General features: G+C 40.5%; 1 protein-coding gene across 5 annotated transcripts in view; it reads left to right on the forward strand.

Moving 5' to 3' along the window:
* The window catches only part of FRMD3 (FERM domain containing 3), a 297724-nt gene that overhangs the window by 152266 nt on the left and 127429 nt on the right, over positions 1–18029 (forward strand). For 4 of the 5 annotated variants that reach the window (XM_012472145.2, XM_012472144.2, XM_064361621.1 and 1 more), the window contains exon 3: positions 13676–13718. In XM_012472145.2, coding sequence (XP_012327568.1) covers positions 13676–13718 — 43 coding nt within the window. Of the gene's footprint in view, positions 1–13675; positions 13719–18029 lie in introns of those variants that run through there. The other variant, XM_064361623.1, reaches the window with a different exon arrangement.

Raw genomic sequence — 18029 nt, forward strand, 5'->3', positions numbered from 1 at the left:
AAGTGATTGCTTAATGGGTATAGGATTTTCTTTTCAGGGGATGAACATGTTTGAAACTTCATACTGATGGTGGTTACCACTGAAATATACACTTTAAAGTGGTTAATTTTGTTACGTGAATTTTTTTGAACAAAGTTTAGAGAGATGAAGGGTTTAAGTCACTTCAGAAGCTGCTCCTTGGGTACCACTAAACGTAAAAGCCCCTGTTTTATTCTTGCTCCTGGAGATACCTACCCTTTCTGGTATCTGTTGGTGGGTAAGAGTGAGCAGGAGAGTCTCACCTCTTGACTAGTATAGCAGCCCAGATGTGTTCAGTGTAGCATATACCAGAACCACGTGATGTGTGCCCTTCATATCCAAAGACCACTGGGAATCTCCACCCCAGCTCCTGGGTGGGTCCCAGTCGTGGGTTAAGAGATTTCAGCCATGGGCTTGGAGGCTCAGTACACACTCGGGTCTCTGCAGGGCAGGGTGTGAAGGGGTCACCTGGGGGTGGCCTGAAAGTGGGGATAGGACCCTTCTGCCTTCTTTAATTGGCTCCCCTCCTCCCCAATGTTCCTGATCTTCTTCCTGTCTCCTCTTTCCTCCCTGGCACCTCATCTGGCTCTTAGTTTAGTATTTACTGACCCAGTACCATGAGGAAAGGCTCACAGAGTGTATCTCTGTAAAGAAGAGGGTATTTAGGAAATAGATTAGATTTGCATCTGAAACATAGTGAATCTTATTTTGCTCTTGGAGTCCTAAGAACCCAAGTTTATATAAAGGGATGCAATGAAGTATTACAGCTCAGAAGGATTTTGGTTTCCTGTAGGACTTGCAGTAACCTTTGGATGGCCCAGGAATTCACCTGAGTTGAGAGGAAGGTGGCAGGACAGTGGTGGGCACGTAGGGCTGACATGATGTCAGGGAGGGAGGGGTGCATGTGGTGTTTACTGAATAACACTGGTTCCCAGATCTGGCCCCATGAGAAAATCACCTTAGTTGTTTGCTTAAAATGCATAGTGTGGACTCTATTCCAGACCTCCTAAATCAGAACCCATGGGGCTGGGGCCAGGAACATGTATTTAGCCTATTCCTATTCTAATTTTGATGCAGTCAAGCCAGCTTTGGTCTGGGGACCATAATATAAAAACATTCATAGCCATAATTTTTTGTAGCTTCTGAAGATATTACACTTGTAGGAGAGGGAAAGAAGCTCAAAGAAGTTGTTACTTGTCCCAGGTTTCACAGTTAGTAAGTGGGAGAGTGAGTGAGTTTAGGATTCTAGATCAAAGTTCCTGTGGACCAAATAAACTGTGGACTATATAAGTCCTCTAATCACCACTGCAAACAGGTTATTTTGTGCAAAATTCAATTCTAAATGATAAATAGCCAACCTGCAGATGTAATTCTAGCTACTATTTAGTTGAACATCTATCATGTGCCATGAATTTTACTCACTGTAGTCTCGTCTTGCTGAAAAGCCTTTAAGGAAGGGCCAGAGAGGAACAGTGGCTTACATAAGGCTAGACATTAAGGAACAATTGGTGTAACAAAATAACAATAGTATTGGATTATAACCCATAGAATAAAATAAATATCCGGGAGTCCATACTGTTATAAATAATTAATTGAATAAAAATTAAAGGGAAGACTTGGGTCAGCTCTTCCACACAGAATAATTTTAATTAATAAATGTAGACAGATGAGGGAAATAGAAAATCACCATACGCAATAATTATTGCAGGTAAGAGCTAAAATCAGTATGTAAAAGTTTAAGGAGAAACAAGAAATTTGCATAGTCTTAAAGTATCCCCTCCTTCCCAAGGCATTTTTTAATTACAAAGGGAAAAATAATAACTCTGTAGTGGAGAAACATGGAAGATACCACTTTAACCAAGAGACCAAGATTATCATCACCAGTAAGAAGACATATTAACATCAAGTACCTCCTGATACCATGCACTGAGAAGTATATATCATCTCTGTGGTGTTCTTCCCAATAATACATAACCTCAATCAAATATTGAGAAAACATCAGGGAAATTCAATGCGAGGGACATTCTCCAAGATAACTGACCTTCAAAAGTGTAGAGGTCATGAAAGAGAAGGACAAACTGGATTCACAGTGAGAGACTGGAGAGACACATCAGCCCAAGGCAATGTGGGATCCTGAAACATAGACAAGTATGGAAGTGGGAAAACTGGGTGAACTCCACAGAAAGTCTGTGGTTTAGTTAATGCTCTCGTGCTAGTATTGGCTTCTTATTTTGATAATTGTACTGTGATTACACAGGATGCTAACATTAGGGGAAGATGACTGAAGGTTATACTTTACCATTTTTGCAACTTTCTTCATATGCCTAAAATTATTAAAATTTTAAACCAAAGTTATAAAAGAGAAGTGTTTAGGTTGTTTCTTGTTCTTTATATTTTTAGTCGATTTAACGTAATTTTTAATGCCCAGACTTGGGTAGTAAAGGCAAGAATGGGGGCCACCCTCAAAACAAAACTGTCTTATCTGATGTAGCTACTAAATTGCTTGGAGGTGTTCCTGAATGATTCCCTTTTTTCTCTGCATCATACAGCTGTCATAGTCTTTCGATTTTGAGAATACGATGTGAGTGTAGCTTTCACTTGGGTTACATGGTAGTTGCTGCACACAACTGTAAGGATTAGTGAGCTGTGTGATCTTGACCAAGCTATACAGCTCTCTGAGTCTTTGTCCTGATGGATAAAGCAGGTAACAGTACTTACCTGTAGAGCTGATATGAGAATGAAAGATAAGGTATATCAATGCTTAGCACATGGTATACCTTGAGTACATGGTATGTGTTATTTTCACTCTTAGTTGTCATTATTATGCATTGGCTAGGTCCAGGTGAGACATGAGGAAACACAGTCATGATTAGCATCTCTAAAACTTAGAAATGTTTATAAGAACATCTTTTAAAGGCAAGAGGCACTACTATTAAGATCTTTGGAGAGAGAAGGAAGAAAATGGGCCTTGGATAATTAAAAAGAATGGACTCAAAGACACAAACAGAGACATGCTGGTATGGACATTTTATGCAGATATTAATTGATCAACATTTTTTTTTCACCAGCTCCTGCGTTTTTCTTAATGACAAGTAAAGCTGATGAATTATTCAGATAGAAAGCTAATTAAATGAGAAAAATCAAATGAGTTAGAGAAGCTGAAGTGAAAGTTACCTTTGCCTTGGGGGCTGGTGGTTTGCCTACAACTCGATTTACAGTAAACCATTGTCGAATATTAAATATTTAGCACAATTACATTTGGAACACCATATGTTTGGCAAGATGTCTCATGCCCCAGATGCTCTGGAAGTGGGAAAGACTGAGTCAGGAAATGACGACTACCTTTTGCTATTTTATTGTCAAGGGCCCAGCATTTCCATTATTATTTTTTTAATTTGATATAGGGAAGGATAGGTTGAATTCTGGCCAATAAAAAAATCCCCTCGGTTTCTACGACATTCATCTTCTAAGGAACATGTATAATCTTAGTTGCCTGAGATTAGGGTAAAGGTGGGTGGCATTCTCCCCATTTTACTGATGGAGAAAACTGGGACAATAAGTTTAGAAGTAATTCTAGAAGGAGGTAGCACTTGGCTTAAGTTTAGATTTTTTTTTTTTTTTTTTTTTTTTACGCCAGTATATTCCTTTTGCCACTTCTGTTCAGGCATTTGGGTAACTTCCCTTTGGAAAGATGAAGTTTTTGAAATAATTAGCTGGATTTCTTAGCTCTAGTTTCCATGGCTACGGTTTGAAATGTCTGTTGTCCTGGGTTTTCCCCTTTTGTTTTTCTACGCTTTTTCCTTCCCCAAATCCAGCTAAGGAAGTCACCCCTCACCCTGTGCCATCGAGCTGAGTGCCCCAGCTCCCAGCCCAGCCGGGGGAGGAATGACACTAGAACTGGGTTGTAGGATGCTGCTTTGCAACCTGGAGGGAGGTTGTACTCAATGCTTTTGGTTTTAACTTCCGAATCGCTAATTATCTGTTTAACCCATTTGCATCAGTGTTGTTGACTTTTCTAATTTTGACTCACACCCAAAGACACAGAATTCACTTTGGAAATCTCCATCTTTGGGGTACACTCCTCAAGTGCTCAGTGATAGGGCATTCTGTCTTAATGTCTACCAGACACCAGAGGATTTAGTAGGTTTTCTGATAATGAGCAGGAAATCACGGATGCAAGGTCACGTTCAGCCCTGATCCCCCACCCTCCCAGCCCTGAGGCTTTTATGTTGGTAGCCAGAAGGAACTAGTGAGCCTATCGGTGAGTTTTATTAATAACAGGAAAAGACCTTGTCTATGTTAGAGCAATTTGCTTTTTCTAGAGGCACCTTGGGGAGGTCGTGGAATGAAATAAAAACAGGCCCAGTGATTGGAGGTTTCACTCTGGGGATGGTGCCAGGAAGCCAGACAGCATTATGTCCCACCAGCTGCTCCTGCCATTGAGAGGCTGCTTCCTGCTTCTCAGGATAATTGCTTCACAGATGCTCGTCCCTAGGAGCAAGAGTGGTACCTAAGATTTAGGGCAGCCCTGCACTGAAGGAAAGGGTTGTGTGGCCGCCTCAAGTCACTGATCACAAATTTGTCTGCTTAATGAGTCCTCTTTTATTTACGTGTCAAGAGGTATTAAAAATCAAGACTTCTTGGATGTCTGTGTGTGTGTGTTGGGGGCAGATATGTACAAGTAAGTTGGCTTTGAGGGAAAGGACCTTGGGCACTCAGGTTAAAAGGAAGACAGTACTATTGTGACAGCTTGAAAATGGGATATATTGTCAGTGATTCAATTGTAGCTCAATTGAACACTGATGCATTTGGGGAAATTGTCAGATTCCTTCAGCAGAAAGCAGAACTTGGTCTTTAACTAAAGGGATGGCTCATAATCGACTCTGTTTACATCTGATAACCTCTCCTGAGGAGGGAACTGGATGCTTGATAGAATGTTGTCATCTAGAAGTCCCGTAGCAAATGGGGATGTCAACATTTTAATGGAAGGGGAGGGGCAAACACATGACCTGGTTATCTCATTTGAGCCAGAAGGCAAGGGCTGGGAAAATGCCATTCCTTGTTTGAGTCAGGAAAAATCAGAAAGATATCCAAGGTAGGAAGTTTTTCCTCTGTTGGTGGTGGGACAGTCTGGGCAGAAGTCAGTCAGGAAAATGGTTTAAGTGTTATGGCTGGAGAGTGAAGTACTCACTGGAGGCTTCCAGCAGGCAAGAGCAGCAGAGCTGACTAGAGACCGGCAGGTTTGGAAGTTTCAAAGTAGCCTTAAAGATAACTTGAAGTCTAACTGGGAAGATAAGAATGGCTATGATGCATGACTTGGAGAAATAAAAACAGTATAGATTAGAAAATGACTATTTTGTTTCCTTCAAGGTTCAGTAGTAGTTGTATGTTACATGTGCAGAGGTTAATGATGAGGATCTAGTAGTTCTCATTATCTGTTGCTGTTTAACAAGCCTTCCCAAAAGTTTGTGCCTTAAAACAACATAATTTTATTATATCACAGCATGTTGTGGGTCAGAGATTTGAGCAGGGCTCAGCTGGGAGATTCTTCTGCCTTACATGGTGTTGACTGGATCACTCAGTAGTGTTTAGCTGGTGGCTAGTCCGGTCTGGAGGATTCAAGACATCTTCATTCACATGCCTGGTGCCTTGATGCAGAGGGCTGGAAGGTGGAGCTCAGGGATCCCCTCCCTCTGATGCAATTTAGGCCCTTTCCAGGTGACCTCTCCAGCATAGTGTTTGAACTTCTTACATGGCTGCTTAGAGCTCCAAGTATAGGTGGAGCCACTTACCAAATAAGTTGTACAGGAAAGAGAACAAACAGGTTTTTGGGGAAAAGTGATAAGTTCTGAATGTCTCACTCTGTTGCCTAGGCTGGAGTGCAGTGGCACGATCTCGGCTCACTGCAACCTCCACCTCCCGGGTTGAAGCAACTCTCCTGCCTCAGCCTCCTGAGTAGCTGGAACAACAGGCACAAACCACCACGGCTGGCTAATTTTTGTACTTTTAGTAGAGACAGGGTTTCCTCATGTTGGCCAGGAATAAACTCCTGACCTCCAGTGATCCACCCACCTTGGTCTCCCAAAGTGCTGGGATTACAGGCGTGAGCCACTGTGCCCGGCGAATATTCTTACATAGATTGATTTCCAAATGGACAAACAATTTTGAGCATTCCTGATCTATAGTTTTGTTGATGTTGTTGTTGTTGCTGTTGTGTCATAGATTTTCTTGAAACTGGAATAGAAACCATGATTATTGGCAGCTAAATAACTAGGCCTAGCTATAGCCTTATAATCTGGAACACTGATAAGGCTGCATTCATCAGACAGCATTCTTTTTTTCCCCAGAAGAGGCCAAAGGGGCTGGGAATGACATAAATTGGCTGCATGATAATGCAGGGACTAAGTTACTCTGGGGCTTTGTCTAGGTGGATATGAGAATCAGGCCATCTTTTTAGGTTCATCATGGGAATTGGTCAGATTTTGGATCTGGTTACTATTGAGGTGAAAAACAGTCTCTTGTTTGGGGAGGTGCATTCATTCTTTTTAAAAGCCCCCTGGGTTATTTAACATATTTCTCTGGGCTACAAATTACTCTGGTTTAGTGTACCAAGGGCTTAGAGAAAGTAAACAGAGAAGTGTGTAATTTATTCTGTAATCATATGCTGAATCGATTTCAACAGAAGCCAAAGGTTTGAAGATAACCAAGTGCTATATTGTTTACTTTTAGATGCATTTTTTTTTTTGTTTTAGCAGCGGCCAAATTAAAAATCAGTCTTCTTAGTCACAAATTACCACCTCATACTCACCTTCTTTTTCTTTTTCCACAACCAAGCCAAAATGAGAATATATGAAAGATATGCACCATTTGTATGATGAGGTAGAGAAAAATGATCTCTCAGGGCTAAGTGCAGCTGGGCCTAGCAAAATAAAAAAGAAAGACACAATCATTAGCAATATCCTCATTCTTCAGGTTCATAGAATGTAGACTGTTAGAACAAGGAATCTCAGGAGTTCTAGAATCAGTCTCCCACCATCTCCACCAAGATTACAGATAAGGAAATCAAAACATAGAAGGTTTAGGAATCTCTTTGCTTTTCAACCCCTTTGTGTAGCTCACCTTTTTTCCTTGAAACTGCTCTCAAAAAAAAATAAATTTGTTCTAAGAATAATCTTGAAATATGGGCAGGTAGATTGCAATAATTCTGAAAACCTTTAAAAACTGGAATCTTTCACAGGGGCTTTGCAGGTTTCCAGAGTTTAAGCTTAAGGCAAAGGGGATAAACCCCAGGGAAAGGATTTTAAACACCATGGAAGACAGCTTTTGGTGGAGAGTTAGGGAGGCTGTTTTAGGTCTGGTTTGAAGAAGCAGAGCCTGAGATAAAAATTTCTGTATAAGTGATTTGTTAGGAAGTGTTTCCAGGAAAAGACTTGTAGGAGAGTAGAAGATTAGGTCAGGGAAGGGAAGGAGGCCAGGTGAGTGTGTAATGCTGGGCAAAGTCATGTAGAGGGCAATTTGGGCTCAGTCCCATAGGGGAGTTCTGGAATCAGTGTAGGCCATGCCTTAGAACTGTCCCATCCAAGGGGTGAGGGAGCAGAGGTATTTATACTACCACATCTGACAGTCATTGGTTAAGACCTACCCTGGTTTGTGGAGGGTAAGGAGGGATAAGAAGTTTCAATTCTCTACCCTGTGGTGGACTCTGGTAAACTGAGGGTAGCCTTCCTAAAAAGCACCAGGCTGCTGGGCCTTGACAGTATCTTCCTGGTACCTTCAAATCATACTAAGGAATGCATCCATTAGTTCATCTTACTTCCCTAGTTCATTCTGTAGAATCAATGATGGGGTCTTAGCTTCCATAGCCTTTGGCATTTTTATTCTAAATGAGAGTTGGGAAAAAGAAGATTTTGGCTACAGTAAATTAGCCACAAATTCAGATATTTTGTTTCCAGGTTTTCCTTTCTGCCTCTCTTAGGAATCTCAGTTTCCAGTAAAAAAAAAAAAAAAAATTACAAAAATCAGAATAGCATATATGGTAAGTGGCAATCAAAAGGAAAAAAGCAATGCAATAAATTTTCTAAGCCTTATATCTAATTACCAAGCATGCCACATCATGGTGGTTATTTTTTCCCTCAAGTGTAATCCATCTGTACCTCCAATAATAGCAGGAGTTATTGGTATAGTCCAGACTCCACTTCACTGGCCAACTCATAACTCTATTTGGAAGAATGAGAAAAGAGAGGAGAGAGAGGAAGGGGATGAAGAGGGAGGCAAAGGGCTAACAGCTGGCATTTCATTTGTATAGATAACTAATCTCCTCATATCGAACAGAAGGGAGAGTGAGGGGGAGGAAGAGAAGGACAAAGTTAGGCTGGGTATGGTGGCTCACACCTGTAATCCCAGCACCGTAGGAGGCTGAGGCAGGTGGATCACTTGAGGTCAGAAGTTTGAGACCAGCCTGGCCAACATGATGAAACCCCATCTCTACTAAAAAAAAAGTACAAAAATTATCCGGGCATGGTGGCCTGCACCTGTAGTCCCAGATACTTGGGAGGCTAAGGTGGGAGAATTGCTTGAACCCAGGAGGCAGAGGCTGCAGTGAGCTGAGATCGTGCCACTGCATTCCAGCCTGGATGACAGAGCAAGACTGTCTCAAAAAAAAAAAAAAAAAAAAAAAAAGAAGGACACAGACTCCTGGAAACTGCCATGGTACAAAGTAAGAAGTCTCTTTCATGGAGTGTAAAGGTGGTAACAGCTAGTGCTTATTGAGCCTTCATGCCGCACCAAGCTCTATTCTAAGGCCTTCTTTGTGAATTAATCCATTTAAACTTCCCCATGCTCCTGAAGGTGAGGAAACCAAGGAATTTGCTCAAAGTCCACAGCTTGTCAGTGTTAGGGCTGGGATTTGAATCGAGGCCTTCTGCCTCCTGGGTCTGACCACAGTGTCAACCCTGGGTGCTCAGCTGGGTTTTATATCTGCCTGTCGTGTGTGAATTCCTTCAGGCTAATTTACATGAAATCACTTTCATCCTCTGAGTAGACATTAGCTGTCATATTTTAAAAAATAGATTTTTAATTATTTGTGTAATGTACTGTGTTAGGCTGTTCTTGCATTGCGTAAAGAAATATCTGAGACTGGGTAATTGATAAGAAAACAGGTTTAGTTGGCTCATAGTTCAGAAGGCTGTACAGGAAGCATGGCATCAGCATCTCCTTCTGGGGAGGCATCAGGGAGCTTACAAAGCAAAGCAAAGGGGGAGCAGGCATCTCACACGGTGGGAGCAGGAGCAGGAGCAGGAGTGGGGGGAAGGTGCCACACTCTTTTAAATAACCAGATCTTGCAAGAACTCACTATCACAAGGACAGCACCAGGAGGAAGGTGCTAAACCATTAATGAGAAATCTGCCCCCATGATCCAATCACTTCCCACCAGGCCACACCTCCAACACTGAGGATTACCGTTCAACATGAGGTTTGGTTGGGGACACACATCCAGACTGTATTATGCACCAATACATGTAAACAAATTAAAGTTAAAACATCACGGAAAATACTGGAGTCATGGTTTTATTTGGCTAACACTCCTAAACTGGTGTTCCCACCTCTATTTTCCTCTCCCATTAGTCTTATTTTGCTATCATTTCAGATCTTTAAATATATATGTAGATGCTTATGTATGTATTTTTGAATATTCGGTAATGTTTGTACTTTGTATTTTAAAAGAAAATATATTAAATATATGAAAGTAGTTTAAAGCCTCCCAGACTTTCTCAATTAATGACTCTCTCTTAGTATCTTAGTGATTATTTCATGGCCTCCATAGGCCAGGAGAATACCTAACAGTTTCATCTAATTAGAGTTAGATCCAAACAAGTAGTTATATCCTAAAAGCTTAGTAGATATGTAATACATTATACATATACATTGCAAAAAAATAGTATTGGGAGACTAAGGCAGGAGGATTGCTTGAGCCCAGGCATTTGAGACCAGCCTGGGCAACATAAGAAGCCTACCTCAAAAAAAAAAAAAAAAAAAAAGAATATAGCACAATCTAATGTTGGAACTGAGTACTCCTTTGAGTTCATAATTCACATGGTGCTGACTAATGTCTACTATGGTTGTGTTTCTCTGTGGTGGTTTAGTGCACAATTTGAGAACTAATTGCAGTTATAGTGATAAATTTTGCAGCTTACTTTTCTTTATCCCACAGTGTGCCTTAGACATCTGTCCATGTTACACATAAAGAAAATACTGCTGCAGAATCATCCAGAATATGAATAGACCACAGTCTATGTACCCATTTTCCTGATGATGGCCATTAATGTTATTTCTAATATTTTGTAATTTTATATAATATTGCAGTGAAAATTCTTGTTGGGTACCTCTTTGTTCACATGGTCTGTTGGAGAATAAACAAATTGCTGGGCCATGTGCCTGTCAGATTATTTTTTAACTTCCTTTTTTTTTTTTTTTTTTTAATTTTTGAGACAGAGTCTCACTCTTGTGGCCCAGGCTGGAGTGCAATGGCGTGATCTTGGCTTACTGAAACCTCCGCCTCCTGGGTTTAAGTGAGTCTCCTGCCTCAGCCTCCTGAGTAGCTGAGATTACAGGTGCCTGCCACCACGTCTGGCTAATTTTTGTATTTGTAGTAGAGATAGGGTTTCACCATGTTGGTCAGGCTGATGGCAAGCTCCTGACCTCAAATGATCTGCCCACCTTGGCCTCCAAAAATGCTAGGATTACAGGCATGAGCCACTGTGCCTGGCCTTTTTAAACTTTTAAGTTAGGGGTACATGTGCAGGTTTATTACATAGGTAAACATGCATCATAGGTGTTTGTTGTACAGATTATTTCATCACCCAGGTATTAAGCCTAGTTTCCATTAGTTATTTTGCCTGATCCTCTCCCTCCTCCCACCCTCCACCCTTCAATAGGCCTCAATGTGTGTTGTTCCCCTCTATGTGTCCATGTGTTCTCATCATTTAGCTCCCATTTATAAGTGAGGACATATGGTATTGGTATTTGGTTTTCTGTTCCTGTGTTAGTGGTTTAATGAATACTAACAAGTTGAACTTGGCCCTCTTTGAATAAATGATTTCCTGTCATTCCTTGAAACATTATTGCTGGCTTATTTTTCCTAGTACTCTGTACCCGTGACTATCCCTTTGGGGGAGAATAGCTGTCCCGAAAAAGTGTGTAATGATCATGTTGTAGAAGTGGGTAACAGATACACCAGGCCTGAAAGGCAACGGTAGGTTGTGAATAGGTTAAAAGGAAAAGGATGGTAGAAACTGATCTGAAACTGCAAGGTGTATTTCTTAGGACAACAAAGAGGCCAGTTTAATTAGAGGAAATAATTTATTTAGGACACAGATGGCAAATACCTTGCAGGCATGCCTTACATGTTCCCTATTCCCTCCGTGGCAGACATTGCCAATCTATAGTGGCATGACAGACAAAGCCAATCCATCACGGCACTCATTCTCTCAGAGCCCGCACCTGGTTTTGGTATTCTCTTCACAGCCCTGGTATGGGTACACAAAATGAAACTGACTTTTCACCCCTGGAGTCACAGACAAGCTGGAGAAGCAGGTTGAAGTTAGACAAGAAAGGGCTGAGGAGTTCAAAGAATGCCAAGCAAGGAGAATTTTGAAAACATATTTATATTTTGGACTTTATTAGCAAAATGACTGGTGATTCTCCTCTGCAAAGCAATAGCAATAAGTATTGATCTCTTTCTGCTATTTGCTTTCTTACTTTAGTTATAAATGTTCCTATTTATTTCTAGAACAGTAATTTAATCACCAGGGGCCTCTTTTATTATTCTCCTCCATGAAGCACATATATTAAAAGATGTGTTCTACCAATTAAACTGTACCTATTAAATAACGATAACAACAACTGCATCAGCTAACAAGCATTTTACTATTTTCACATCACGCACTGTGTATATTACATTTGTTAACTTTTAAAATCCTCACAACAGCCCTATGAGGTGGGCTGTGATTACTGTTCCCATTTTATACGTGAGGAAACTGAGACACAGAGAGATTGAGCATCTTGTACCAGGTTTATAGCTAGTAAGTGATATAATCAATGAGTTTTCCACTGTGCAGTTATAACTATATAACTTCTGATTAGAAGGAGAGAACAAGGGTCCCCAAATGAGTTGATATAATATTAACCAGAAGCAAAAAGACTTGCTTTTTCAGTTTGCCTGTGCAACCTGGTCAGAGGTAAATATGTGGGTTTTTTTTTGTTAGACTTTCCATAATGTTGAAACACTTATAAGAGTCCCATTATTGTTTTTGAAAGCTTCAGAGATCTGACACCCTCAGTGGTTTCTAGATTAGAAACCACTAGTTTGATGATTCAGTTTTTCAGCTCCTGAGAAAGTAGGGAGTGTTCACCAAGAATGTACATTTTAGAGCAAGTGATCAGCTAGGAGGCCATGCAGCTGAGAGGTTAAGGGCCCATGCACTAGAATCCTGCTGCATGGCTGGCTTCACTGTTTATTAGCAGAGTGACCTTAGGCAAGCTGTTTAACACCCTGAGCCCCAGGTTTCTCATTTATAAGTAGAGTGGTAGAAAGGACTATATAAGAAAACACATGGAAACGTTTGAATGGCACTTGGCATTTAGTAAGCACTCAACAAATGCTAGCTCTTATTATGGTTATGCATTTACATCAAAGAATATGGATAATACAGGACCTGAGGTTTACTGGATAACACAAAGGGGATGGTGCAAAAGCTCAATGGACAGTAAGTTTGCTCTTCCGATTTCCTCTCTGGCATCAAGCAGGTGGGGTGCCTCAAGGGGGAGAGGTCCCTGACCTCAGGATGGATACCCCAGGACACCCCCGTATCATCTCTAAACTACAAGTGTATAAAGTGACTCTAACTGACATTCCCTGAGCAGCTTCAGGGACCTCATGGTTAGTGATCTCAAGAGCTGCCTGGCTTTTAGCATGTTGAAGTGATCTTTGTATGGGCTGTGGAGAGGGCCAGCCACCGGGACCAGTGTGGTGCCCACTTCAAAGGCCTGTCAGTAACATGGTTCTGAGCTCTCCTGGTCTTTTGACTTCTTTGTTTTCTGATAGAGCTGATTTTTCTTCTCGATGACCTCAGGCCTCTGAAAATGAGATATTTAAGATCATTTTCCCTTCCCTACTGTAAATGAAGAATTGCCTCTGCATGTGATAGGGATAATGCCAGCTTGGCCCAATATTCCTCTTAAGGGAATTTGGCCCGGAAGCAGGACTGGATGCTGATGCTGTCTTGGACTGTGACTCTTTGAGGTCGTGGATGTCAAGTGCTAAAAGTCTTTCACAGAACCATGGAGCTCAAAGAATCACCTAGGAGTCAATTAGGGGTACTAGAACATCCCATTTGAATGCATATTCTCTCTCTTGTCCCTCTCTCCTAGCAACTGTCTGACTCACATATTACTTGGAAAATGTTGACTCTATAATTTATATCCTTGTCTGTACTATGATTATTGCCAAGTTGTTTATGTTGGTCTTCAGAGTGTGGAATGCTGAAGAGTATCTATGGAAACTGAGGCTGTACTTTGGAATTCCTTTTAGTTATTAGGTATGCAGTGTATGGTCCAGCAATTTGACCCCTGATCTCTGCTTTTTTTTTTCCCTCCCTAGCACTGGCTTGAACCTAACAAGTCCATCTTCAAGCAAATGAAATGTAAGTGTCAATCTGTGACTTTACTTTTGCTACAACGTGTCCAAAGATAGATACTGTTTCCTGAAATACTTTCTCCTCCCAGGGGAAAACTAGGTAGAGTTGAAGAGGTGTTGAGGGGAGTGGGGGCTTCTCTCTCCCCGGGCGAGCTCTGTATCTTCTCCCCTCTTTTTCTATGACCCTCATCTGCACCAGAAGTCACTATTCCTGTAGTCTCCTGGGCCTCTCCCCCTCCCCACCATCTTGCCTTCATATTTGATATTTGAACAGGGGCTTTGGAATTGGATGGTTAAATATCTCTTAAATACAATCGCCAGGTATCTGGTTCCTTTTGATTATGAGGGTTGCTAGTCAGTGGTTAAGTGTGGGAGGGGGTGCAGTATTAAGGGAGATGGGAGAAGCAGATGTGTTTGGAAACTAAAATCTTAACCGTGACTTTGCTGAAGACTGTATCATCCTTTTCTATTCCTTGAACTCCCAAAAATGAAATAAAAACATTTTTTTCCCTGGGTAATTGTTTTAAATCTCTGGTGTTCTGAACTTCTTCTTCTTCTTTTTTATTTATTATTGTTATTATTATTTTTTTTACCAGTGAGCTCTTGGGGAAATTGGCTTGGGTAACAACAACTTTCTGGTTGTCCACCTGGGACCCGGACCCTATGAGGAGGGTGTTGACCAGTGGTCCTGGGTGACATGATGTTTTGTTCTGGCCTCTCATGCTAGGCTGTAGCCAACCTGCTTTTATTTGCAGTTTGGAGGAGAACTTCTGAAATGCACATTTATTGCCTGCCCCAAATCCATTTATCCCTCCATATCTACTTTCCCAGGGCTCTGAAGTGCAGGCGATAAATCAGTTTCTCATCAGAGATCCGGTTAGTGCATATTATGTCACTTGTCATCGTTCAAGGGGCTCTTTCCTTTTTCAAATATGAAGAAATTATTCTGGGCAGGGTTCTCAGGTGAAAGAAGGAAGAAACTGAACATGGACTACAAACTACAAACTAGTGGCCAACGTAGCTCTTCTTTAACTTTCTTCTTTTTCTCTGCCTCCCTGTCCCTTTCTCCCTCTCTTCCTCCCTTCTCATTCTTCCTTCCCTCGTTCGCTTTCTTTTCCTTCCCCTCCCTCTTCCATCCTTCAAGGGAAAACTCTCTCTGGCTATGAGTGTTCAGATCGCACAAGTGCAGCGGTGGGTGTGGGAAGTCCATGGAGGCCAGGCTTCTGGGGCAAGGCTGGAACAGAGTTGGGGTGGGGCAGGAGCAGAATTGGGGCAAGACTGGAACAGAGTTGGGATGTGCATCCAAACAGAAGTAGTAGGACAGAGGTCCCGGGAGGCTGCATATGGTATGATATGCAGGATAATGAGAATGAGCTAAAATGCCTGGGAAAAAATAGCTGATTCCTAGCTTTTGTCCCTTAACTACAAAATGTTGATATTTTTGTTTATATATTTGAAAATATTTAGACTATTTTCCAGTATATTAAATCGTTCTTTGACTTTGATTCTTATTAAATAAATGCCATGCAGTATTTTCCTTTTGTTCTTAAGCCATACCCAGTTTAGAAATAGAAATTTATCTTTAAAGGCATTTCAATACTTAATAGAAGCAAAACTTTAAACTTTGTGAGAAGTTTAAAAAGTGTGAGAAATTCAGTGTTTAAGAGCATTGTCTCTAATCTGAACAATCAACTAAAATGTATAATGACTTTTTTTTTTTTCAGACAGATTCTCGCTCTGTCACCCAGGTGGAGTGCAGTAGTGCAATCTTGGCTCACTGCAATCTCTGCCTCCCAGGTTCAAGCAATTCTCATGCCTCGGCCTCCTGAGTAGCTGGGACTACAGGTGCACACCGCCATGCCTGGCTAATTTTTATATTTTTGGTAGAGACTGGGTTTCACCATGTTAGCCAGGCTGGTCTCGAACTCCTGACCTCGTGATCTGCCCATCTTGGCCTTCCAAAGTGCTGGGATTACAGGCGTGAGCCACTGCACCCACCCTAAAATGCATAATGTTTTGTTAGAATAGTATAAAGATTGGCATTTGGCTACTGGCCAGTTTTAATCTAATGACAAATAAAATCTCAATCTGGAAAATAGAATTGTATAAAACTCAGTGTCTGAACCAGACAGGGTGACTCAATGATTCTAGAGCTGCAAGGGTCTTACCCATTACCCAATCCCTGTTGCATTGCTGAAGACATTACCGAAAAAAAAATTACGTGATCTTCTCAAGATCACAAACCTAGTTTATTGTGTTGTTGATGATTATGAAGAATTTCTGTGTTCTTGTACATATGCCCTATAAATATTAACTTTACTCTAAATTAGAAAAATTTTAAACTGAGGCTTTTATATTGTTAATCCAGAGAAACCAAGTTCAACCTCAGGGACTCACCCATGAATTTATCAAAAGGGTCTGGTCACAGAGCCCCAGTGGCTTCCTCCTTTTATGTTCACATCACCATTCAGTAGGCAATGGCTGCAGAATTCCTTGGAGGACCTGTTTCTCACTTACAGAGGGTGAAGGATGTTCAGGTCCTTCTCTCTGACCCCACTAAGATCATTCTGACTATGGATATTCAGAAGGATGTTCAGAAACACCAAGAATGATGTTTCCCAGCATTGGCCGAAGGTCAGCTATCCTGATTAACAAACCTTGTACAAAGGCATTATTATTATTTTTTTTACTAGTTTTTAAAAAATATCATGTGGATGTTTTTTTGAACAGTTTAGAAAGATTTAAAATGAAGATAAAAACTATTTCCTTGCTTCTCCCCCTATAGCAAGCTCACCCCAAAGAAATAACAATTGCTAACAATATTTTGTATATCCTTCCAAGAATTTTTATGAATATATATAATCCCCAACATGTATAAGTCCTCTGATAAACAGCAATGAGACCAATCTCTATATATTGTTCTTCACTTTGTTATTTTTTCTTGACTAATCGTAGAAATTTTAAAATATCAGTAATTGATTATTGGCCTGATTTTAAAATGGTTTTCTGAGTTAATTGTATGCATGTATGTTATTTATTTATTTGTTTATTTTGAGACAGAGTCTCACTCTGTTGCCCAGACTGGAGTGCAATGGTGTGATCTTGGCTCACTGCAACTTCTGCCTCCCTGGTTCAAGCTATTCTCCTGCTTCAGCCTCCCTGAGTAGCTGGGATTACAGGCATGTACCACCACACCCAGCTAATTTTTGTAGTTTTAGTAGAGACAGGGTTTTGCCATATTGGCTAGGCTGGTCTTGAACTCTTGATGTCAGGTGATCCACCTGCCTCGGCCTCCCAAAGTGCTGGAATTGCAGGTGTAATCCCTTAATGTATTTATTAAGAGAGAGAAAGGTGGTTTTGGTGGTTTCTGGTATTTTGCTATTATAAATTATACTGCAATAAACTTGCTGTATACAGTATTGCATCTTGTAAAAGTACATCTGTGCCAGAAATTTCTAGAAATGAAATAATTAGATCTAAAGATATATACATTTTAAAATTTTTTGATGATAAATATCTAGTCAAGGAGCTTGTAGCCATTTGAATCGAATGACACAAAATGTTACAAAGAAATCTAATGACACAAATGACACAATCTAACTCCCACAAATGTTACCTGAGAATGCTTGCTTCTATAAAACTTGTTGGAAATAGGGATAATTAAATTTATCTTTCTGGGCAATTTCAAGCTTATGAAGAAAGAGAAATGTCTGTTTACTTGAAAAACTAATTACACAGTTACTAATCTGGCGTACATTTTTACATTAAGGTATTTCTTAAATCAAAGTCTTATCTCCTCTGAACTTAGAAGAGATGGTAATATTTTGATTTTTGAATTAACATACGGTAAAATTGACTTTATTTTTGTGTGCCGTTCTGTGAGCCTTTACTCATAGATTTTCATGACCACCACCATGGACAGGATGCCAAACAGGAACAGTGTTCCGGTTTTCATCACCCAAAACCCTGCCTGCGCTGTGCCTTTGTGGTGATATCACTGCCTTCTAGCCACTCACAACCACTGGTCTGTTTCATGCCAGTATAGTTTTCTTTTTTAAAAATATAATATAAATGGACTCATACAGGATACAATTTTTGAGATCAGCTTTTAAACTCAAGATAATAACTCTGAAATTCATCCAAGTTGCTGTGTTTATCAGTATATAATAGAAGAACACAATGAAAATAGAAGCTAGTCTTTGAAAATATCAAGAAAATTAATGAATTTTTAGCAAAATGGAGGAGAGAAAAAAAAAGAGGGAGAAGGCATAAATTACCAATATCAGGAACAAAAGAAAGAACATTACTACAGATCCCA

The sequence above is a fragment of the Aotus nancymaae genome, unplaced genomic scaffold (genome assembly GCF_030222135.1).
Source record: "Aotus nancymaae isolate 86718 unplaced genomic scaffold, 86718_ANA_hifiasm-v0.15.2.pri h1tg000041l, whole genome shotgun sequence".
NCBI classification, from domain to species: Eukaryota; Metazoa; Chordata; class Mammalia; order Primates; family Aotidae; genus Aotus; species Aotus nancymaae.